Source organism: Rattus norvegicus, chromosome 10 (assembly GCF_036323735.1).
Source record: "Rattus norvegicus strain BN/NHsdMcwi chromosome 10, GRCr8, whole genome shotgun sequence".
In the NCBI taxonomy this organism is placed as follows: Eukaryota; Metazoa; Chordata; class Mammalia; order Rodentia; family Muridae; genus Rattus; species Rattus norvegicus.
Genome location: NC_086028.1, coordinates 63,985,321 through 64,010,347, shown reverse-complemented (window position 1 = coordinate 64,010,347; position 25,027 = coordinate 63,985,321). Strand labels below are relative to the sequence as shown.

The following is a 25,027-nucleotide window of genomic DNA, read 5'->3' as shown; positions in this document are numbered from 1 at the left end:
CTTTCTTAGATACATACTTTACTGTGTGATGGTCGGGTCACAGGTTCCCAAGACTAGCCTCAGGGTTGGTGAGCTCCCTGGAAGAACTCAGCGGACTCAGGAAAGCTGTTATTCTCATGCTTAGTTTATTGTAGCAAAGGACTACAGATTCAAACAAGCAAAGCAGAAGAAGGCTTCTCAGGCAGGCGTGGGGTTCCGGTTGTGCTCTTTCAGTAGAACCGGTGAGCTGTCCCAGCTACGATGTAGAACAACACAGGCAAGTCATACCAACTAGGGAAACTCCTCCAGTCCCTGGTATTCAGAGACTGTACTGTGTGTCAGTTACATAGTATGGAGCCACCCATGTACCAGATTTTCCTCTCCAGCCTTCTTTCTCTCCCTTGCTAGAGGGCAAGAGAATACAGCGTAACCCAAAGCCCCAGGCATACAGTAACAGGTGCTTGCCAGGAATCACATTGTAAGCATACACTTAATGTGCCCTAGACGAAACCCCCAAGGATACAATGGTACCAGCATCAGACAGGTACTCCAGTAGCTCAAAGGGAATTTCCCAACTTTTGTCTGGGAAAGCAATGCTTTCACTGTAAGAAGGACCACACGGATCCCAGCACTGCGTGGGCAGAAGCAGAGCGGATCTCTGAATTCGAGGCCTGCCTGCTCTACAAAGTGAGTTCCAGTACAGCCAGGGCTACACAGAGAAAACTTGTTTTAACCACACATACACACACAGAAAGAGAGGGGGCGGGGAGAGGGAGGGGGAGGAGGAGGGGAAGAGGGGGAAGAGGGGAGGAGGAGGAGGACCACGCCTCTGACTGTTATGTTGTTCGGGTAGGTATGGTTAGCTTGGAATCCAGGGTACTGAAGGCCTGTGTTGTAGAGCAGCTGACAGATGAGAGAGAAGGAAATGCCTTGCTGCATGTGTGCCTTGTTCACACTTTAGTATTCTAAAATGAGTTGTCTGCTTTTTGTTTTTCTATAATACAAATGAATCTGTCATGGCCTAAGGAAAATTTTTTTTGTTTAGTTTCTCTTCAGTTGGGTAATAAGAAAAATTATTACCTAAAATATAGATGTATAATATTAAAGGTTAACAGGGTCTTAAGTTACCATATGAATTGAATATATTACCTACCTTTGTCAGCAACCCCATCTATGAACTCTCAGAAACAGGTACACGCATTAAATGTGGTTTTAGACAGTGAGCTGTTTTCTCTTTTGGAGGATTGCTACGTCTTTCTCTTCCCTTTCCCTGTCTTTCTGTCTCTCTCTCCCCCGCCCCCACCCTTACCTCTAAGTGTGTGCTTACTTATATATTACCCAAGTTGTGAGGAGAAAGGTAACCGTCCACTGTACATACATTTACCACATGGTTATACTTCTTCTAAGACAATGAACATTGCAATGTTATGTTATATAATTTTAATGCACTAACATTTTAAAACCAACGGTGGGGGATTAGAGACATGGTTTGGCAGTTGAGAGTACTTACTGCTCTTTCAGAGGACCTGAGTTCAGATCCCAGTACATATATTCAATGGCTCACAGCTATCTGTGTCTCCAGGGAGATCCTTGCTGTCTGGCCTCCATGAGTACACAGACATGTAATGAAAAATAATAAAAACAAACCTTTGAGACCTAATTGAGAGCTGGCCCCAGTAGCAGAATCGTGGAATCCTAGCACTTGGAAGGGGAAAGGTAGAGAGAGGATCAGGAGTTCAAAGCTCGTCTTCACTCCATAAGACCCTGACTCAAATCTTCACTGTCTTTTCACCAAAGCCCTAGTTGAAACTGTTTTGGGATTCTTGAAAATCTGAGTTGTATAAGCATTTTGATGTAATCAGATGTGATGTGCAGGATCATATATAGCTTTTGTGCCATTAATCATTTGCTTCCCCACACAGACTGAAACTAACAAATGATTATATTGGTGCCTTACAGGAATTTTGTTTAGATTTGAACATAGTGTGTATCTTGAGACTGCTTCTTGAAGCAGCTAAAAGTAGCTCAGTATACAGACCACATTTGTCTATTGCATGAGAGTGGGCATGAGCGCAGCATGCTGCGGTGCACACATGGGGTTTAGAAAGAACATGCAGGCACCAATTCTCTCCTTCCAGCTCATGGCTTTGCCGACTAACTCAGCTCGCCGGGCTTGGCAGTAGTGGTTTCACCCACAGCGCTGTCTCAACAGCACCGCAGTTTTGAGCAGAAAGTATCAGTCTAGGAAGTATATTTTTTTACTTTATTAAAGATTTGGTATTTTGCTAAACTGAGTTATCTTTGAAAGTATTATGTTTTTCATTTTGTACTTCTGTTTCTGTTAGAAAATCTGTATAAAAATAGTTTACATCTTAATAATCTTTACCTACTGAAATTAAACCCAGAGAAACAGTTGTAATTGTTTGACCAGGAACTAATATTTTCCTCAGTCAGGATTCTGCACTCTATGCAGTGCACATAAACAGGGCACTTAAAGTACCAGACGCTTACTGGATTGGAAGTAAATACTAATTTGTTTTGGGAAAGGCTTATTTTTAGCCTGAGATACAATCTTAATGTTTTGTGCAGAAGAGTCCACATACTGGCTTTGGACATTAGGCTTGGGTACTGCAGGAGTGTTTAATGATAGGGGTTTCAATCCTTTGAAACCTCTGAGAGATAGCTCTATAGCCTTTGGAGAGTCCAGAAGCCAGTGCAGAGAAGAACCAACACATGAAGTCCACGGGTAATCACACTCTTCTTCACACCAACAGTGTGGCATGGACCAGAAGTCCACCCCAGGAGTTTGAAAGAGACACATTAAGAATTTCTTGTTCCGCGAGTGTAAGCATTATTACCCTTATTTGTAGGATTTTTGCCTGTTTTTTCAGCCCTGAGTTTCTGTCACTTAGAACAGTTCCTGACAAAATAGGCACAAAACAAACATTTTTAAGTCATAAAAAGGGATCTCTGTCCTACAGGTTTTGTGATCTAGTGTAAAATTTAATCATAAAGATGATGATTATAAGTTGAAAAGTATTATGATGATTTAGAAACAGAGACCGGGACTGATATTGCATGCCTATAATTCTAGCACCTTGTTTCAGAGGAATTTCCCAAGGATTAGGTTCAAGGCTAGCCTGAGTTACTTGATGTCTTGAGAAACAAACATGTATATAGAGATTTGATGATCACTGGTCCTATTTTAATTTCAAAGGCTGAATTACTTGAAGAGCATTTGATGGTTTAATGCAAAGGCTTTCACTTAGTGTCACCACGCATGGCCCTTACCTCTGGAGCATTAGACAGAAGTAGAGGCAGCAGCAAGAAGAATATAGCAGACCAACCGAGGACTAGCTGGATCCCCACGTAGTGATCAGCTCATCTGTGCATGGTCTATCTCATTCATTCAGCCAAAGATCTGTTATGTGTATGACTTTAAATGAATTTCTGTGAATATAGACTTTCAAAAGAAATTGAATGCGTCCTAAACACTTTACTCCTACCTTCATTTTAAGATGAAGAAACTCAGATCTGGAGAGACGGTTCAGTTGTTAAGAGCACTGGCTGTTCTTGCAAAGGACCAGGCTTGATCCTCAGGATCTGCCTGACAACTCACAACTGTGCTGGCTCCAGTTCCATCCAATCCAATGTCGTCTCCTGGCCTCTCCAAGCACCAGGCACACATGTGATATGCAGGCGAAACATTCGTATACATACAATTTTAAATTAAAAAGGAAGAAATAAAATAGCTAATGGAGGTAGTGGGATATGCCAGAAGAATATAGGCAAGTGATGTTAGAGTTTAAAGGCAGGGAGGGGAGTTGGCATGGCTTCAGACAGGAAAACAAACCTTTCAGATCCTCATCAAAGGATAGGAAGAGTTTGGACATGTGGCATTGAAGAGGGTGGGTGTTCCAGTGGAGTAGCAGAACCAAGCTGTAGCCTTTGTTTGGCTAGAGATTAGCATGCCACTTGTTAACTGATCCGAGCTGGGCTTAGGATGAATGTTTCCAGGTTATTAGCCTCTTTCTAAAGCACAGATAACAAGGGTTCACACAGATGTGCAAACAGGGCAAGATAACTTTACTTGGAGGGACCACAGAGATAGAAAGATCGACAGCTGGCCACATGCAGGAAAGTCCTCCAGGGACACAGCAAAGGAGAGTCTGGTTGCTAAGGGGTATAGTATGGGTAGTTCTTTATTTTGATAGATTACTTAGGGACACAATTGGCCTTACAGTGAGTGCATGCACCCTAAACTAATTAAGGCCACATCAGCCTTTCCATTCTTTATACTCACACATATGAAAATATATCTGAATAGAAATTGTCCAGATTTGATCGTTGTTAGGGGCACAGATACATACACTATTGATCAGAGGGGTGTAAATGTTGCCCAGTTCAGGTAGGAATCTGAAAGAGTTCTGATGTAACTGGGTGCATTGTTTGGAGAGGGGGGTTATAGGCATAGTCAGATAAAGGGGTTCAGATTAGAAGAGGGAGGAGACTTATGACCAAAACCAAACACGGTCCCTGGCTACTAAACTATTTCACTATGCTTGTGCTCCTCTTCTCTGTTGTGTTGGGAGGAAAAGCAACATATTTTGCAGCTTGTGGACTAACACTGTTCACCTTTTACTCTGAATATATTACAAGATCATGGGAGATCTCAGCTTTTTGTAAGTGAAAACTGTAGTATAATGTTACCAGTGTAGATAGAGGCTCATTTAAACAAACAAACAAACAAACAACTATTTTTAGGTGGTTAGATATTGAGACAGCTCTCATGTAGCTCAGGCTGGCCTCAGACGTGGTTTGTGGTTAAGGATAGGATGACCTTGAGATTTTCATCCGGCTGCATCCGTCTCTCAGTTGCTGGGATACAAGCGTGCTCTCCCACTTCGCACAGCTGAAATCAAACCTAGGGTTTCTGGTACGCTAGAAAAGCATTCTGCTCAGCTACATCCACAGCTCCTAAAATTGTTATATTCATTTTAAAAAGCAGAACTATTCCAAAGTCTTTGTGGCTTCTGTTGATTGGTTTTTTGGGGTAGGGTCTCAGTCTAGCCCCCAGGCTGCCTCACATTGGTGTTTCTTGGCTCTCTGTCTGGATCGTATGCATATATGTTTATTTTTGATGGTGATCATCAGCTCCACCTTCTCCATTTGACAGATACAGTGGCTCTTCTCTTTCCCAACGCCCTTTGTGAAGGCTGAAATTTGAAGTCACCTTTTTTTTTTTTTTTTCCGATGCTCTTCTTGTTCTGTTTTTGAGGCAGGCCTGTGTACCCCAGGCTAGCCTTAAAATCCTGATCCTCCTACTTCTACCCCCCAAATGATGAGATTATAGGTTTGCACTGCCACATCCAGTTTCGTGCAGTGCTAGACACTGATCCCAGGGCCTCGTGCAATCTAAGCAAGCACATTAGCAGTTGGGCCCATCCCCACATCCCCACACCCCCACGCCCCCACATCCCCACATCCCCAGCCCTTTTGTCTTACCACACATAGACATTTAGTTGTGGTGACAGAGACTCAGCCCACAACCTCCTGGACAGTAACAAACGGCTTTCCACGCTGCTTGCTGTTTTCTGATGGTAGAATTTTCACTCAGGTTTTTTTTTTTTAATCATTTATTTTTAAGGTGTGCATGTGTGTGTTTCTACATGAGGTCAGAGGTGTCCAGTCCCTCTGTAGCTGGAGTTACTGGCAGCAGTAAGCCATCTGCTGAGGGTACTGGAAACTGAACTCCAGTCCTGTACAAGAGCAGTATGTGAGCCATCTCTCCAGCCCCCATCATTTTTAAGTTAGTTTTAAATTGAAGTTGAGGTAGTTTTAATTTGTGACATTCTATATAATAAATTAGTTTGCTTTAAAAGGAAAGGGAATTTGCCAACTGAACACTTACACAGAGTGACCTTTTATTCCATTGATTTCTATGGGGAAGCTCAGGCATGCTTCAGAAAAGGTCAGTGGTTCTCAGTGAAGCACACTGATTCCTCTCTTGTTTGCAAAGTCACCGTGCTTTTTGTTGCAGGGATGATGATGAGATTTAGAGCTGACCATTTGTTAAAAGAGAACATAGCTTGCTTGCTCTGGCACATTGCTGCATTGCTTGTCTTCAGAAACCATTGTTTGAAATTGACAATATCCACAAACCAGAGTCTCTTGTCCATGTATTTAACACTTCCACTTTCGTTTCAGTTGAAATCTAGGTTGAAATTTTCTTCTCTGTGGACTTGATTTGAAAAGGCAGGAAAAGTAAAGAAAGAGAATTCATAAAGTCTTGTCTTTATAGTTGGAATTTTCCTTCAGCTAGGTAACGGGAGGAGTTTAGAATTCATATTTGAAATGGATTACGTTTCAACTGTTCTCTTATTTTAAAAAAAATCTCACTGGGGAGTTTAGTAAACTATTGTATGCAAGGATTTGCTGTGTCCTTTGGGAAAGTCACCTGCATCATCACACTGAGATATTTAAAGGTGCTTGAGCCAGGCCTTTTAACTTCAGTTTTATCTCCAGAACCAACCCCCATAGTGGAAAAAGAGAACCAACTCCCAAAGTTAGCCTCTTAGGTAAGGTGTGGTGTGCGCACACATATGCATGCATACACTCTTACCCTTGATCAGTCCATAAATGACTTTAAGAACATTTAAAACCAGGTTCAATCCTGGGATTGATAGCATATGGGAGCGGGAGGCTGGCAGAACTGTATGAGTTTGGAGAAAGGCCGTTTTTTGGACGAGGAATTTTGATTCTGTATCTCAGGCTGGCCTCAGAGTGGAGGTTTTCTTGACTAAGCCTCCTCAGGTCTGGGAATGTACCATGTGACTGCTGTACTTGGTTTAAGATGAAGATTCTTTTAAAAGAAAAAATAATCGTAAAACTTTCCAAATGTGAAACCTATTTAATATTTAATAGTCTAAGATGACTTTTTTTATAATCTGGCTTACTGTTGTTTGCTGTGCAGCGTAAACTGGAAATAGATTGATCTGTTTCCATCATTTAAAATCAATAAATAAGCTGGGATTGTATCACACACGTTTAGTCCCAGCACCTGGGAGGCAGGGGCAAGGGGATCTCTGAGTTCCATTCCAAGACAGCCAGGACTACACACAGAGAAACTCTGTCTAAAAAACAACAACAAAAGTCAGTAAAACATGATTGGGAATAAAGTTAGCTTTTCAGAGCTTTCTGTTCACATCTATTCTACAGGAAATAGTTTGATACAATGGGTTCTCCATTTTTTCAATCCAGGTAAATCAGTTAAAGGCACTGATTTTTGCTCTATAAAAGTGTACAACATCGATAGCTCTTTGCATGTAGAACATTTTTTTTTCTTTTTTTTTTCGGAGCTGGGGACCGAACCCAGGGCCTTGCGCTTGCTAGGCAAGCACTCTACCACTGAGCTAAATCTCCAACCCCGTACATTTGTTCTTAAGTAGCCAGCCTGCTCCACTTTTGAATTCTAGATAGATAATGAGTATTTAACCCAACAGGTATTTTTAATTTTTAACAACTGGGACTCACTGTGTGGGCCTAACTGGCCCAGAACTCAAGACCAGACTGGCTTCAGACTCAAGAAGTCCATCTGCTGCTGCCTCCCAAATGCTAGGAGTAAAGGCGTGTACCACCATGCCCAGCTCGGTAATTTTTGTGCAACTGTATCACCTTTCTCAGATGCTCAACGGGAACTGCTTCAGAGACTGGCCCTACTCAAGTGCCTACTTAGCAGCGGGGGTTTTTTGGGACATGTTTGTATAACATCTTCACAGTGTAGAGGAGGCATTTCTAACAGTTTACAAACTTACATGCTTCTCATTCTTTGCATGTTATAATTGTTTTATTTACTTTTTGATTTTTGTTTGCTTCTGTTAATTCTCTATGTGCAGTGGTGGTACATGTGAACAGCAGGACTCAACGTCAGATGGTATTCTCAGTTATTCTCCAAAGTAAAATAGTTTTATTTTGTTTCATTGTTGTTGTTTTGTTTTGTTTTATTTGTTTGTTTGAGACATGATTTCTCGTGTAGCCCTGGTTATTCTGGAACTTGCTTTGTAGACCAGGCTGGCCTTGAACTCCAAAGATTCTCCTGCCTCTGTCTCCTGAGTGCCGGGGATCAAAGAGGTGTTGTGCACCACCAATGGCTCTCCTCCAAGTTCCCCCCCCCCCCCCCACGGAGCTGGGGACCGAACCCAGGGCCTTGCGCTTCCTAGGTAAGCGCTCTACCACTGAGCTAAATCCCCAGCCCCATCTCCTCCAAGTTTTTAAAGACCAGGTCTCTCACTGAATCTGGAGCTCAGTGACTGAGTTAGTTTGACTAACCGGCAAGTCCCAGGGAGTCTCCTGGCTGTGCCTCCCTAACACTGATAGTACAGCAGCCACTGTGCCCAGCTTTTCTCCCTCTGCTGGGATTGAACTCTGGGCCTCGTGTTTACATAAGAAGCCTGTTACCACTCCCTCCCTGCCCTGGATCGGGTTCATTTTTTCTCTCTTTTCCTAAGGTGAGCTGGCAGACCACACATGGAAATATGAAAATTGCCTTTCATCCCCTACTTCTGTATTTTGATTTTGGCTGGTTGGTTTTGTTTGGTTTTGTTTTGTTTGAGACAGGGTGTCTTGGTGGCTCTTCCAGTAAGTGTTCTTCGTATTGACCATTATTCTAGGTTTATTTCAAATCCTTATGATTGGTTCAGAACTCTGCTAGCCTGTGGTCAAAGAAGGGAAATCTGCAGTGACAGAGGCCGTGGCATTCTGAAGTTGACACTAGTTTTGAATATTTTCTTTGTGTCTTACTGCTTGTGTGATCTTGAGCATGTTTCATACTCCCACGGCGCCTGACTTTCCTCATGAAATTTAAATAATAGTGGTACCTGCCTTGGTTATTTTGAAGACTAAAATGAGACGAATGGGCAGGAGAGCATTTGGAACAGTAGTCAAGGAAGGCCTCCTAGAGCTAGGACTCAGCGATTCTATAAGAAAGTAGCAGGGTCTGTTAAGCACATGGGTGTCTGATGTCATTGACATGAGTAAGTGGACTTCCTTTCTTAAAATAAGTTTGTATTCTGGTCATATTTACCTGCTACTCCTCCCTGCCATACCCCTACTTTCCTACTTGAAATTTTGTGTCCCCTAGGGTTTTTGTTTTGTATTGTTTTTTTAGTGAACCATACAGTCCAATTTGTGCTGCCTATATAGAATGTGTTTGGGGCTCTAAAGTCACTCTCAAGCTCCGATCCCCTCCGTGATGACCCTCAGGTCTCTTTGTGAGCCTTATTGTATATAAACTTTGGTCTAAAGGAGAGGCCAACATAGAAGTCCCAGCCATAGGGACCTACACCATCTCCCTATCCACACATGTCCCTGAACTTGCGACTGGCCCCAGCGTTGCCCCTGCTATACCCACATTAATCCTGGGGAATACAGTGGTCACATACATCAATAGATGTAGTCCCTCCTCGTTGGCAAAGACTGCTGGGTCCTCCCCATTTGCTGGCCAGAGAGTTACCCCTGAGCAGTGGTTTGGTTCTGGGAGTCTTTATGCCTAAACAGAAGTGTGGGCATTGAGTGCCCCCTGAGAGCTCTGGGGCTATGGCAGGGCTGGAGGATGTGGGTAGGGATGGGAGTTGCAGGGGCTAGGGGGAGAGGCATGGAGCTGAGAGTGTTAATAGAGCCTCAGGTCAAGGTATCAGGATCCTCTTTCCTCAGCCCAGACTTCTTCCTCAGCCGGCAGCTACAAGTAGCCATGAGTAGCTTGATTTCTTCTTTTTTCCACCCTTTCCAAACCCCTAACACTAGATAGAAAAAGGGATAAAGGGGAGACAGGCAAATTATCAGTAGATTTCCTCCTGCTGATTAGGGGCATTGAGTTCCTCAGGGCAAGTTTGATCTTCGCCATTCAGATATCTAATTTCTTCTTTCTTCCTTGCACACAACTACTAAATAAATCGTGACCAGCAGCAACCAACCACCAGCACCTCCACCTCTCAGGGCCTAGCATTTTTCTACCCTCTGAAGAGTCCCCAGAGTTCCAAATATCACACAGTTACAGAAACTATCTGCACTGGCAAAACCACAGCCTTGCTAGAGCTTGAGGCAAATCATAGCTGCTATGGACAATCTGAAGCAGCCCTATATCACATATCTGGGATTAAAACAAAAACACAATATTTCTGTTTTTCAAAGAAAACAAAATTCTCACTACATGTGTGAGCCTCCATGTGGGTGCTGGGAATTGCCTGGTCCTCTGAAGGAGCAGGCAGTGCTCTCAACTGCCGAGCAGCCATCTCCAAGCAGAGATAGAACTTTGTAAAAAAGTAAGGGTTTTGGTTGTTGGGCTGGGGAGATGGCTCAGTGTTCATAGCACTGCTTCTAGAGGGTCCAGGTTTGGATCTGTAACACCAGTCCCGGGGGTCAATGCAGCCCCCACTACTGAGCACCAAGCACTCATGGTGTGTGGACCGACATGCAGGCAAAACATTAAGGAAATTTTAAAGGTGTTAGTTCTTAATTTGGAATGGCCAACTCCTAGTACTTCGTGTTCTTTTTCCGTGAAGATGTGGTTAATACTCAGCAGCACTGCTAAACCATCTGTCCGACTAGCTCCTTCCCAGACCTTCCTGCTTTTCCATTACTTTTACCAAACCTTTCTGACTAAGTAGATTTTTAGCATAAATTGCTCCTTCAGCCTGGAATCTCAAGAACCTCCTCCCTGTAACAGTTGTCACATCTTTAGGGCCTTTGCCAGCCCTTCCCGTCCACATGAAGGTTACCCAGGCTTTAGTCTATGACAAAATCCTAAGGTTATTTTTAAAAAGAGGCTGTTTAAAAGTTCTGACGCAGTTGGAATTTTCCCCTTCTCTCCTTTTAAGAGAGTCACTATAGTTGGAACAACTTATTCACAGGAGCTCTTTGAAACACCTCTGTTCCAGGTGAGTGAGGAATGGGGGAGCTCCACTCTAATCTCTTCACCTCTCCATTAAAATATAAATATGTCTCTAAACCTCCCCAGCTGGTGCGAGTGAAATGCACCAGCTCTGGACGTTAGAGGCTCAGATCTACAAAGGCTCGCCTAATTGAGCCTCTGAAAAGCCTGAGAACCCTATTATCATCTCCCAAACTGCTTAGCCTTCTGCTTAACCTTTGATTGTGAGCGGCCTGCCAGACTTCATTCAGGTGTGTGGGTTTAAGGAAACTCCTGGGACTGAATGTATTTGATCTCTTCTGTCATGTCCTACTGTTGTGACTCCGTTTCTATTTTTTTAAGGCTGCTAGATACCAGGATGCATGTGCTACGTGGAGACCTGGAGGTTTCAGAAGCCACTATAAATACATCAGACTCACCTTAATTGGAGGATATGGGGAATCAGTGGGGCGCTTAGCTACTTCACAGACCAGCTGTGTCTCCTGCTAGCAACTCGATTTGAGAGCACTACCTCAGGAAACTTAATAGACCTAACACTAGCGCAAGTCTGTATTTTATCAGCGTGCTCTTCATTTCCATGCTACTGGTTCCAATGCTTTGCTCTATGCATGTTGTTAAATATTAATACCCCTGGATCACATAATTGGCCATAGGTTTAATGTTACATATCTAATTGGAACTCTTTCCTCTTACTGATACTTAGAGGAGGCAAGAAACCAGATGGTAGAAAATAGGATTAGGTTGTACTGGGCCTGGTGGTGAAAGCTACTTAGGAGGCAGAGGTAGAAACTTCAAGGCCTGCATGGACTACAAAGTAAGTTCAAGGCCGGCTATTTTTATTACTTTTATCTACTTGTGGGGGAGGGGTACTCACACAGAAGCTAAAGAACAACTTGCAAGAGTTGGTCGGTTGCCCTGGCATCAGGCCTTTGCCCACTGCACCACTTTGCCAGCCCAGGCTTTGGGATGTGTAGCGTGCTCAATTGCAGGATGCTGACCTATCGCTGGTGTTACCACTCCAAGCCCAGGGCTGCAAAACCTTCTGCCAATGCCTGGAATCCACATGGGAAGTTCCCTAAGTTCTCACAGGCATTAGCTCTTAGAGTTGTTCTCTATTTTTTAGTTTTCAGTTTGTAGAAAACCAACTCATAGACCTACTTTTTTTTTCCTACTTATTTTTTAAGAACATTTTTTATTTATTTATATAAGTGCTCTATTTGTACTACTTGCCTTTGTGACAGAAAAGGGCATCAGATCCCATTACAGATGGTTGTGAGCCACCATGTGGTTGCTGGGAATTGAACTCAGGACCTCTGGAAGAGCAGCCAGTGCTCTTAACCGCTGAGCCATCTCTTCAGCCCACCTACTTAAAGTGACTCACTGCTGTAGAAAACTCTTTTTCTGGCAAAAGAGCTTTTTATCCATATGTGACTTGAACTCTAAAGGAATGTACCTATGATGAACATAATGTTTTCCAGAACCAGAAAAACTCACGTGAGACTACATTAACAACACGAACAGCCGAAGCTAGAGAAATGGCCATCTCAGCGGTTCAGAGAACCTACTGCTCTTTCAGATGACCCAGGTTCGATTCACACTGTCTACTTAGTGACTTTCAACTATAAGTAACCCGGGTCCCAGGGGAATCTGACACCCTCTTCTGGCCCACGGCCACCAAGCATGCATGTGATACACAGATAATACATGTGGGCAAACATCTATACTCATGAAAAATAAAATAATTTAAAAATAAGAATTCAAAGTGTGGGCTGGGGAGATGACTCAGTGGTTAAGAGCACTGACTGCTCTTCCAGAGGTCCTGAGTTCAAATCCCAGCAACCACATGGTGGCTCACAACCATCTGTAATGAGATCTGATGCCCTCTTCTGGTGTGTCTGAAGACAGCGACAGTGTACTTATATATATGAAAAGTGCACTGCAAAGCCAAAAAAGTAAAAAACAGTAAATGAATGGCCAGAGTGGGCACGTTTATAAGCTCAGCATTTGGGAGGCTAAGACAAACCAGACAGCTTCAGGGCAATACTGCTCTTCCTTAAGAGGGAATAGCTTCTCCTCCTTCAGCAATGATGCTCTTTTGAGATTACCTGGTCTTTCATTTTAAAATCACACTGGCTCAAAAGAAATATGTTGAACGGTTGTCAGTTTTCTTCTTTACTTACATTCTTTTCCTCCGTGTGGAGTCTTTCCCTACTGAACAAACCTGGTTGGGAAAGATGGTAGAATAACACCACAGTCGAACATTTTTTTTTTTCAAGCAGTCCTGAGTTCACATTCTAATCCCCTGCTCAGTTTGCTAACTTCTGACCTTGAGAAAGTTACTCGATGGCACTCTTCCTTACTGGTGGATGAATTATGTATGTCCAACATCTGGCACTGAGGTTTAATTAACTCTACCCTTTCTCCTCCTCGTAAGGATGAGAATGGTGACTGCCACCTCATTCCTTTCCCCTTTGTGCCAGACACTGGCAGAACATCATTATGCCTATTTTATAAGCACAGAAATGTGCAAAGTTACATAACTTGCCTCATGTTACCAGGCTGGTAAATGGCAGTCAGGATCGTAACCCTGATGATTTGGGGTCTGCATCCCAGCACCACCTCACCGGCTAAGGCTGTTTAACTTCTCATTTGCAAAGGTCACTCTCCAAGCCTTTTTCCCTTCTGAAGTGTAACTATTTTGTTCTTAGCTTGTCCTGTGATTTTGTATTTCTGGAGTTTGCTTCATTTTTTCACAAACGGTATAGTTGAGACAGGGGCTGGGCTCTAGCACCAGCTTCCAGCTCGGTGTGACCTCTGACTCATTCATTTACCCTTCCAGACCCCCTGCTTCTCTATGGGATGATTTTGAAAATAGGGCTGACTTCTTCTCGGAGTTAGTAGGAATAGACAAAACAAAGTAAATAACTAGCAACTGTTTTTCCTTTTGGCCAAGTGTCCACACACATAATAATCCTATTTCTTTGTGGTCCTTGCTGTGCCATTCTTGCATATCAGTGTCAGTCTCTTCTCAGTCTCTTGACTGTTTGCCATGCATTCATCCGTCTTCTTTCTGTCCCGTCATTGAGCTAGCATGCGCTCTCCACCCACTTGGTATTTATCGATGCTAATGATGATGGTTAAACAAAGATGCTCTTGGCATCAGTCCTGCAGCCTCTGAGACTGCTTGAGTAATCATGACTTCCTAAAAACAGAAAAGTACTCAATCATCTTACTGTTAATAGAAGGTCAGAATTTGATGTCAGCGTTTGTTTCCGTGGTGATTGTGTTGCCTTTTTTCTGCAGAATTATCTTTGACAGTTGGGGAAGTCAGGATTTCTGGGATGAAGCTGACTGTTGTGAGTTCTTCAATTACTTCCTAAGGTAGATGTACCATTCCGGGGATAGGTTTAGTAAATATCGATCACAGTTCACATTTGTTTTAATTGAAGCAAGAGGTCAGGGAAGGCTCACCGTTGAGACTCTGGCTTTACTTTCTCGTCTTCTCATAATCTTTTCTACATCAGAGTAAATTATACAAACTTGTTCTTACTTCTGAACACCCCTCCTCCTTTCCCTCCTGTCCCACCTCATTTCCTTGATCTCCAGAAGCTTTTTTAGCCCTGATTTTCCCCTATCCTATGCAGTCTTTGTGGCAGTCTGGCAGGAAGTGCTGTTTGGTCACTGTCATGCACAGCTCCACTGCTGACACACTAGTAGTGTGCATTATTCTAAAGACTGTCCTCATTACCAGTGATCTGCTTACATGACTTTTTTTTTTTTTTTTTTTTTGGTTCTTTTTTTTTCGGAGCTGGGGACCGAACCCAGGGCCTTGCGCTTCCTAGGTAAGCGCTCTACCACTGAGCTAAATCCCCAGCCCCTTTACATGACTTTTTAAAGATCATTTTTACTTAATCATGTGCATCCTTTCATGTCTGTATAGCAGCATATGGGTGCTGTTGCCTTGAGGTCAGAAGACTTGGGCAGCAGATGCCCTACAGCTGGAGATAAGGGGGTTTTTAAAAACTGATATGTAAATGTCTTTTGCAGAGAAATGGGAGCATGCGGCCAAAATTAAAACTAAAACCCTATATATGACATTTCATTTGATAGAAAGTAAAGACTGATAAAGTAAAGATTGCTTTTTCCCTCTCCCTGTTGTTGGGTACTGGAGATTGAACCATGGCCGTCTATGCGCTCTTATACCGAGCCATAGCCCCAACTCTCTTTATTTTGAGACAGTCTCACTGAGTTGTGTAGGCCGGGCTTGAACTCACTCTGTAGCACAAGAAGGTCTCAAAGTTGGGGTCCTGCTGCTTCAGCCACCTGAGAAGCTCATGGCATCACTGAAAAACACCCCAAGCTCCTACCACTCCTACCCCACCCTGCTTTCACAATGTGCAAAAATGACAATAGCTAATAGAAATGAATCTTTTTTTTTTTTTAAAGAAATGTAAGTTAGCCTTGGCTTTGTCCTGAAATGTGGAAATGTGACCTCCACTGAGTCCCATAAACTTTCCCGCCTGGGCTTGTGTGTCTCTTTAAATAACATCCTGTGGTAACCAATATTTGAGAAAGCAGTAAAGAAACTTGAAATGTTAACTTTTGAAAAGAAATCAACTTCTTAAAGCAACGCAAAGACACTGTTGTTTTGTCTTGCACACTGGAAGCCCGAGAGCTGTGGTGCCTGCTCCCAGACCCTTGTCTTTATTCGTGTGCATCCTTTGTTTTCTGAGGCAAATGAGTGCATTTTGAAATTCATATTTCATGACTACTTAACTAATTGCTGCAGTCAGCAGGGCTGTTCAGATCACTCTGAGGTTGGCGCACCATGCACAGTGTGTTTTTTAATGGTGTTATTTTAATGACAAGTTTTTATCTAGGAAATGGTTAATCTGTTCCTACTCGCCTGGAAGCCTAAGCACTGGTTCTTTCTATAGGTCATCTTTACCGGATGATAACTGAAAAGACCATCGCCAAGTCATTGACCCAGGAGGTACACCAGCTGTTAGAGAGGCTGTCCCATTTAGAAGGACCAAGAGAGGGTAATAGTACCCTGTTTTTTACTCTTGTGTGCAGACCCTCATTAAATTACTCAAACAATAATCAGATAGACGCTGTTCACGCTAATGGCACCTCTGAGGCCCTGTCAAGAGAGCTTTATTTAATGTGCAACAGACCTGGAGTGATGCAGGTGCTGTTTCAAGCCCTTGCTTAATTTAAGCTGCTTTAGTTGGCATGGCAACTAGTTTAGACATCTGGGAAACATTATGCTGGGAATTGTGACTTCAGAGGACTTTGCTAGAGCAAAGCAGAACCCTTTAATGCAGTATGTGTTACTCTGGGTTTTTGCAGATAGGTGCTTGATTTTCAAGTTCAGGAATTGTGTTTTCTGAGAAAAATTTTAAATGTCCTTGTTGTTGGATTGTTTTGTGTGATTTTTTTTTTTATTTAAATGCCCCATTCATGGAGTTAAGATGTGTTTCTCTTTAGACTGTACTATGCCAAACTTAAAGCATGAAAAATCTCATTTTCTGCTGTTGTAATAATTAAAACACTCATGTCTTAAACTTTTCAATGTTGTATGTGAGGATGTTTCTTCACCAAGGGGAGCAGAAGAACAGAGGAGCGAGCGGGTCTGTTCTGTTGCTGGACTTCCGCCTTGGCCAGAGCTTACCTGGTCTGCTGTCATTCTCTTATGAACAAATTGAGTAGTAAGCATTCATTGATTTCTCTGTAAACACTTTTCTAGAAGGTTGGCTGGGAGGGTGTCCAGGTGCCTGGGTCCTGAAGACAGTGACGTCCTTGGATTTAACAGAAGAGAAGCCTGCTGCTGCTTTTGTTTTGTGAGGATGTGTGCACGTGCATTTGTGCTCTGGGTTTGGAAGATCTGGCTTGTTTCAGGTCATTCTCTAGTTGTATAAAATTATTGTTGTCAAACAATATTTCAGTTTATCCAATATTACAATTCAGGTGTGAACTTAATCTTGGTTTGGTGTCTGTAGTGCTGTATGAAGTGTTGTTTGGGCGGGGATTCTTTTCTTTTGTTAGGGTCCGTCCCCCGTCCCCTCCCAGAGGAGTATTTAATTATAAAGTATCTGTTGTGGCCAGAGAGGACTCAGCAGGTAAGGGTGCTTCCTGCTCTTGGAGAGTACCTGAATTCAGTTTATAGCACCTGCATCTGATAATTTATAACTGCCCCTTTCTTGAAAATGCAGGCACCCTTAGCAGAAAGCACACAGTGCCCTTCCCACTGATCTCTGTTCCTGGCTTTTGTATCAGTTTGTTCCTTTCCTAAGTTCAACTGAGTGCTAGTTGCTCTTCTGTTTGCTTGCATACCAGCTGTCTGTCGCACTAACACTGAAGTTTCTGGCATCACAGCTGGGCTGCCAGTCCTGTAGTGTGGAGGGCAAGAAAATAACATTGAGTGCTGGAGAAGAAAGCTGTAAGTGAAGTTGGTAGGCATGACAGGCATCCCACAACGATAAGTGCTTCAGTGTTTCCTTTCTTTGGGACTTGTTTTCCCAGAATAAAACGTCAGCTTGACAACTATCCTATTTCCTTTGAGCTACTACAACGATGTACTAAACCTACGTAGCTTATAAGCAGGAGGAATTTGTTCTGGAGATGGGAAGTTCAGTGTGGAGACACCTGATGGATTTGGTGCCTGACAAGGGCCATCTTCCTGCCTTTTCTTCACTGTAACCTACAACAGTGGGACTGCAACTAACGAGCTCCCTCAGGCCTCTTTTATGGGGACACTAATCCCGTGCATGAGGGCTCTGCCCTAATCACCTAATCACCTCCCACAGGCCCTCCCTCCCAGTATTCTGGGGTTAGGATTTCAGCATGAGAGACTTGGGAGCACCAACATCCAGATCCTTGGGACACAACAGCGGCATCTGTGCAGGTTCTTCCGCTTCGCTTGGTTTTCCTCTGTCTAATGTTCCTTTTCTTGATCTCTGAAACTTAAAAGGTCAGCACAACTCAAGGGTTGAAGCCAGGAGTTATGGCACATGCGTACGTGTAATCCCAGCACTGAGAGGCCTAAAGCAGGTTGAAAGTTGGAGGCTTGACTACATAGAGTGAGACCTTGTCTCAAAATTCTGCATGTGTGTCTGCTTAACTTGGTGCAGAATTGTAGTGTTTCTCTGTTTCTGTCCTGTGATTAATATTTCTTAGAAAAAATTAGTATGTTCAGAAGGATTAATATTCTCAATATGGAAGTCAGCTTTACAAGTGAAAATGCATTACAGTAGACGATCCGGTAAAGGGGCAGGGCGTGTGACTCAACTGCAAGAAAGCTTGTCTGGTGTCTTAGGGATGCTATCACTATGGTGAAACACCATGATCAGAAACAAGTTGGGGAAGAAAGGGTTTATTAAGCGTATTCTTCTACCACCACTGTTCATGGTGTCATAACATGAACTCCAACAGGGAAGGAACCTGGAGGCAGAACAGTGGCTACAGAGGGGTGCTGCTTACTGGCTTGGTCCCCATGGCCTGCTCGGCCTGCTTTCTTATAGAACTCAACACCACCAGTGTGAGCTGGCCCTACCCACCATGGTATGAGTCCTCCATATAGTGACTAATTAAGAAAATGTCCTACAGACTGGCTTGGCTGCAGCCCAGTCTTGCATTTTCTCATTTGAGACTCCCTCTTCTCAGAAGCTTGTGTCAACTTGACCTAAAGTAGCTAGCACACTAGCATGTATAATCCCCTAGGTTGCGTTCCGTAAATAAGGCATGATGCTCATCCGTGATCCCGGCACTGAGGAAGTGTAGGCAAGAACAGGAATGCAGCTCATCCTCAGTTTCATAGTGAGTTTGAGCCCCACTTTTTGAGAGCCTGTTTTTTTTTTGTTTGTTTGTTTGTTTTGTTTTGTTTGTTTGTTTTGTTTTATTTTATTTTGTTTTTTTAAAATGGATTAGGAAGTGTGCAAGAGGATCTGAGTTCTGGGGCCCAGAATCCAAAGTTACCATTGGCTGTGGAGTTGGACTGGCCTGAGTTGTGTGAGATCCTCTGAGAAAAGAAACGTGCAAAAGGACAAGACTGGCTCACAATACCATGTTCTTTTCGATCGATCCTGCTCACATATAACAGGTGATCAGTAAACATGTCAGTGGTTCTCAGCCTGAACCTGTGGGTTGTCTTCACTTACTACAGCCATAGGAAAATGTTAGTAAATGATTAAAAGTCCTGACTTCAAAAGCAGAAACCTGAGCTGACTGTAATGAGAGTGGAGACCGGGTTGATTCTTACGGGATGTTTAAAAAGGCTCAACATTGGAGGCATCAGGTGTCTCCTCAGAAAGCAGGGGTGCAGGTGAACCACCGAAGGCTGATTACTCGCCTGGGGGCTGGGGGGTGGCGGCAGCGGCAGGAAGACACACCATCCTGCAGACCGCAGGGGAGTACAAGGTTGTTTTCCTGGACGGGCATGCTGATCTGTGACATCTCTGCGTCCTCGCCTTACTCACACTGGGCCCTTACAGCCCGGTCTGGGTTTCTAATAGAGCTCTTCTCTGGGAAAATGAATTCACCTGAGAGGAGCCACACTTCACTGATGTGCCTTTGGATAGCAGTAACATAAAGCTTCAAGAGAAAGTCTTGACAGTTTAAAGAGGGGATACTAAATAAGCACTTAATATAAAAGATTTGAATAGCCTGAGAAATTGTTCCCTATATTTTAAACCTAATCGCTTCTCGGCCTTTTGGCTAAGATCAAGTGTAAACCTAAAATAATGTCCTATAATTATACTTGAAAAAATTAATCAGATTTCACATAAAGCTATACATAATGTCTGTTTCAAGGTTGTTTAAAATTAAAAGAAAAAAACTTAGATTTTCAACAAGATGGATTAAGTAAATGAAAGTTCTGGAAATGAGTATATTAGCATAAACCTGTACTCACATTGCTTAGAAGCTGGAGGGGGATCCCAGGCCAGCCTGAGCTACATGAAACTAGATCCCAGGCCAGCCTGAGCTACATGTGACTGCCTTTGTTTTGTTTTGTTTTGTTTTTAAGTATAAAAGCAGGTTTATTGGGCAGCTGTTGGGCAGGTTCACTGGTCCCAAGGAATGGGGCCAGGAAAATCCCCATGCAGACTGGGAAATGAAGTGGGGTCGGGGGCAGAAAGAGCATGGGGAAAAAGGGGATGAGAGACAAAGACTCTTAAAAGAAAAGGTGGCTTAGTTCAAAGGGGCAGGGGCCTGGGTAGGTCTCATCTTTTTACATAGTTTTTTTTGGGGGGGGTTGTTTTCGTTTTTGTTTGTTTTTGTTTTTTACAAAGAACCTTTTTTTTAAATTTTGCTTCACTTTTGTTTTGGGGGGGAAATAAATCTAGAAAACTTCAAAAATACCAAAAGTACAGATAAGAACATAACTCCTGGATTGTTCAGCCTCAACAAATAATCATTTTCCCCAGCCTTCTCTGTTCCTAACCCCACCCCACCCCGCCCCTTGCAGGGAGCTGCTAAGTACCTCATCAGAGCATAATGAGTGTGGCACTGAGGCCTCTAACATCAGTTCACTCAGTTTACCCCTTACTACCTGCCCACGATTTGTCCAAGGTCTCTCTTTGACTCAGTTTCTAAGTGGAGCCCATATGTTTGTACTTGGTTAAAACTGTCTCTTGCTCCTCTCCCATCCGAAGCGTTCCTGCCTGCCTGCCTGCCTGCCTGCCTGCCTGCCTGCCTGCCTGCCTGCCTTCCCTCTATCGAATGCACGAGTGCACTTTTCTAGGCAGCTATCTGACAGTGCGGGTTCTCTGGGAAGGGGAGTGGTCTTGGTTAGTATGTGATCTTCGAAAGTGACCAGTGCCAATTAATCCCACCATTCTGGAAGCAGAGACAAGCAGATTTCTGTGAGTTCAAGGCCTGCCAGAGCTACAGAGACCCTGTCTTTAAAAAAAAAAAAAAAAACTTAAGTCATAACTACCGACTACCTCCTACCTGGGGTTGGGTGTGTCCCCAGACTGTTTGCAGCCCTCTCTGCTTAAGGCCTGGTTACTTAGAGGGCTTGAGTTCTCAACAGAAACCTTAAGCATTGTTAGTTCAGACACAGTAAATTAAGTGCCAACGTATAAATAAAAACAAAACCGCGTGTGCTAGCCGCCGTGTCCTAGGAATCTAGAGCCACCATTCACAACAGCAGGCTTGGTGGGAAGAGGCCCAATGGTAGCCAAGCTCTGAAGACAAAGCCAGCAGAGCTTTCCCATGGGAAGATGGAGACATATAGCAAGGGTGATAAAGGTTTGTGCTTGGTGGTGCAAAGGAAAGGAGTGATCAGGACTCAAGTGTTCGAGATAGTGAATGTGACAAAGGAAAAGGGCTGGGATGTTCCTGCATTCAGAGGGGAGGAGAAGAGGGGGGACAAGCGCCAGAAATACCAGCCAGTGAGAGCAGAAAGCCTCCCAAGTGTCTCATGTCCCCTCCCCCCCACACACACACACATATCTGAAAGCAGTAGTTTTCAACCATGTGTCACATGTTAGCACAAATTCTGTCTTTCCTGCTCACTTTTAAAGCTGTGAATTGAAGATTACCTATAGAAAAGTTCCAATTAAATCATAAAGTGTAAACTTTTAACAAGTTTTTAAGCACACCCAGGGTAAAGCATGTCTATTATTCTAATAAAATATAGCAAAAAAGGGATTTCTTAGTTTCTGTAACATTTATGTGTCTTATAAAAATTCTGAATTCCACCTTCTCATGGCTACCCAGTCATCCCAGCTCTTTGAACAAAAACCTGAGACTACATCCGAGTGCAGAGCTTGAAGCTCAGAAACAGGTTTTCATAAACACGCAGAGTGAGCCAAGTGGAAGGTTATGTTGCTCTGATTTGGGGAGTCTTGGATTTGAAGTAACCATTTCATGTGCTTCTGGCAGTACCATAGTTTATAAAGTAACACAGCCACAGTTGATGGATTTATTGTGAACTTTTTTGCTGGTGGTTTAAAATGGGGTCACCAACCCACTTTTAAACTTAAATGACATCCCCATAACTAGCCAAAATCTTGAGACTAACAGATCTTCACACTGTGCCTTGGTCTGGTTGTTGTTTAGAAGTATTTACTTTTAATTTCTCTTGAGTAATAATCATAAGGAGAGCACTTGGTTGCTTACTTCAATTCTTAAACGTGTACATCCTTTCGAATTTAGGCACTGTTCAATCCCGTAGTCGCTGGGATTCTCATCTCCATCGGCCTGTCTAGAAGCTAGCTGTCTTCAAACTTCCCAGCCTTGACAATGGATGTTACCCTTTAAATATGATTGATGACAATGAGGGGGCTGGGGTCCGTTTTCTGACATCTCCTTAACTTAACAATTTGAAGATATGTTGTCACAGAATTGATGCAGAGTGATCTACATAAAATTATCGTCTCTCCTCAGCCACTCAGCTCAGATCATGTCAAAGTTTTTCTTTATCAGATTTTGCGAGGTAAGATTTCTCTTTATCAAGAAAAAGACAGTGTGGTTGTATAAATGAGTCACTTTGCTATTTGTTTGAACCAGAGTTGTTTCACTATTTTTTGTGTTTGACGTTAAGTGGTGTGGGTGTTAGAAGCACTAGGTATTGAACTCAGATCCTTGAGCATGCTAGTCACATCCCTCTCCACAAGAGGCTTTGAAGGTGGCCAAATATTTTTTATTTTTATTTCATTAGGGCAGAGAAGGCAGGCAAGTGGATTAATCTAGGAAGGCAGGCACCAGTGGTTTGCCACAAATCTCACTAGCTGCCTTTGGCTTTTCATAGAGTCCAGATCAGATAACTAAATTAAAAAGGGACTGTTCTCCGTGGAAGACATCCATCCTTCAAGCCAATTGGTGGACTTGTCTGAATATTACCTGCCATGGCTGAGTTGCACTCAACTCAGAAGGACCCTTAAAACCCAAAGCAGATGGGGCGGGCCAGGACACAGGCTCTTAAGTTAACTCCTGACTGCCCGTAAGAGCACAGGCCTTCGTGAGAAACAGTTTAGGCCAATGATTGATTCCTCCTCTAGCCATCAGCTGTGTCCACAGTTCCACTGTGACAGATGGAGAATTATTATTAAAGCTGAAACCACTTTCTTGTCTGCTGAAATACGTTTTTCCCAATATTCACAGAATTCTAGAAAGAAACTGAAAATCAAGGTCTTCCAAAGAGCAAAATACATAAGCAATATTATAACCAAAAGTGCACCTGTGATAAATCTGTAGATATTCTGTGGTAGAGGGAAATGGGGAAAATGCTTGGCTTGTCTACAGTGTTAATACGTTTTACTATGTTTTATTTCAGAAAGAAATCATTATAAGATTGTAACCTACACTTCTACTGAAAACCAACCAGTCTTTTAAGATGTCAAAACTATTTTGAGATGATTAAGTGCCCTCCTGGCTGTCACTAGTGGCTAGTGCTGCTGACAGGTCTGGGCAGGTCCCTGCTTTCTGTCCTGTCACTGAAATGCGTATCCTAAGAAAGGCCTCCTGTAGATTAATGGAAGCTTCTGTGTTGGAGCAGGTTCAGAGTCACAGGCTGGGAGTATCAATAGCAGAACTCCATCCAGGAGCCACGCTGAGGAGCAGTTCAAGGATATTGGCATGGCCGTGCCTAACTGTAGGGCCTGACAGACTTACCTATGCCTCAAGTCATGTAATCTTTTAAATTATAGACATTGTCTCTGGCATGTGCAAACTGTGTGACATTTTACTGCAGCAAAATTACAGTGTTTTGAAGGGGACTAAGCCAAGCTTTTAGTAATATTCTTTAGCTTTTGTTTAGGGAGTGATTTTAAATCTTTTAGTTTGTTTCTGTTTAAGGGGTGTGTGTGTGTGTGTGTGTGTGTGTGTGTGTGTGTGTGTGTTCGTTGGTTAAGTATAAGGAACTAAATATCTGCAATTAAAATTGTGTTTGTTTGTTTCAGGTTTGAAATATCTCCATTCAGCTGGCATTTTACATCGCGACATTAAGCCGGGGAATCTCCTTGTGAACAGCAACTGTGTTCTAAAGGTAGCTTTTCAGACTCTGAGATGAGAACTATGATGTCACTAAAAAGAATGGCAGTCTTTTCAGAAACTCCCATCAGCTCAGACCGTTCCCTATTATAGGAAGCGTTTTTCGGAAGGAATAGACTTTTAGCTTCTGCTGCTGTGACACTGAGATGTGGCTTGGGAAGGTGCCGCATCTCATGGCTAGCATCACTGTGTGGCATTGCAGCAGGAATGCTTGGAAGTTAAAGGCTGTGCCAGGAAAGGGCCTGTGCACCTAGTGGGTGTATTTCTACCTTACAGTAGTCAGATCTTCCCCACAGAGTAATAATCTCCAAATCTCAATTTAGGCAGCAGAATGAGACAGCGTCTCAAAAAGTAACAAAGCTGGACATGAGTTTGCATGATGGGAACCCCAGTGGGTAAAGGCAGAAGGGTTAAAAAAAAAAGCAAAACCTAAAACAGGTATTCCCAAATCTCGAGTCATTGCCTTCATTTTCACTGGTTCCTACTTCTCCTTGTCTGTCCTTAGTTAGAAGAGATTCACTGATAGCAAAATCCACAGTGTGCATTTCTCAAACCTTTAATACACAAATGCATTTTTCAAATTCCTGAATAGTGGAAGGTTCATCGTCATTTCCCTCATCATAGAAATTAGAGGTGGGGGCAGAGGGAGGCTCAGTGGCTAAGAAATCTTGTAGCTCCAGTTTCAAAGGATCCAGTGACTCTTTTGATGTCTGCGGGTTCCTACACACACATGGTGCACATACATACACATAAAATTAAGTATTTTTTAAAAGAAAAATAGTAACTGGGCGGTGGTCACATGCACCTTTAACCCTAGCACTGGGGAGGCAGAGGCAGGCAGATCTCCGTGAGAGCAAAGCCAGCCTGGTCTACAGACTGAGTTCCAAGCCAGAGCTACATAGTGAGACTCTGAATGTGAACTAAAAGCTTAGAATTACACTATCTCTGTGTAAGGAGATTAAAGCTCACTCCCTGGGTGGCCACTTCCTACGATGTTCCAGTCAGCAGTGATTAGCTAATTTCTCAGTGCTGTCTATTTTTAAAATAACGAAGAGTGATAGCGTTACCTAAATGTTGGCAGTTGAGTACATATTAAAGCCATGAGTACATATGAATACATTTGTT

General features: G+C 43.1%; 1 protein-coding gene across 11 annotated transcripts in view; it reads left to right on the top strand.

Moving 5' to 3' along the window:
• Nucleotides 1-25,027, top strand: part of Nlk (nemo like kinase) — a 123,575-nt gene that overhangs the window by 78,659 nt on the left and 19,889 nt on the right. For 4 of the 11 annotated variants that reach the window (XM_039086614.2, NM_001191924.3, XM_063269645.1 and 1 more), the window contains 2 exons: nt 22,240-22,346; nt 23,812-23,897. In XM_039086614.2, coding sequence (XP_038942542.1) covers nt 22,240-22,346; nt 23,812-23,897 — 193 coding nt within the window. Of the gene's footprint in view, nt 1-798; nt 12,492-14,209; nt 16,618-18,835; nt 22,347-23,186; nt 23,898-25,027 lie in introns of those variants that run through there. The other 7 variants (XM_063269641.1, XM_063269640.1, XM_063269642.1 and 4 more) reach the window with 7 other exon arrangements.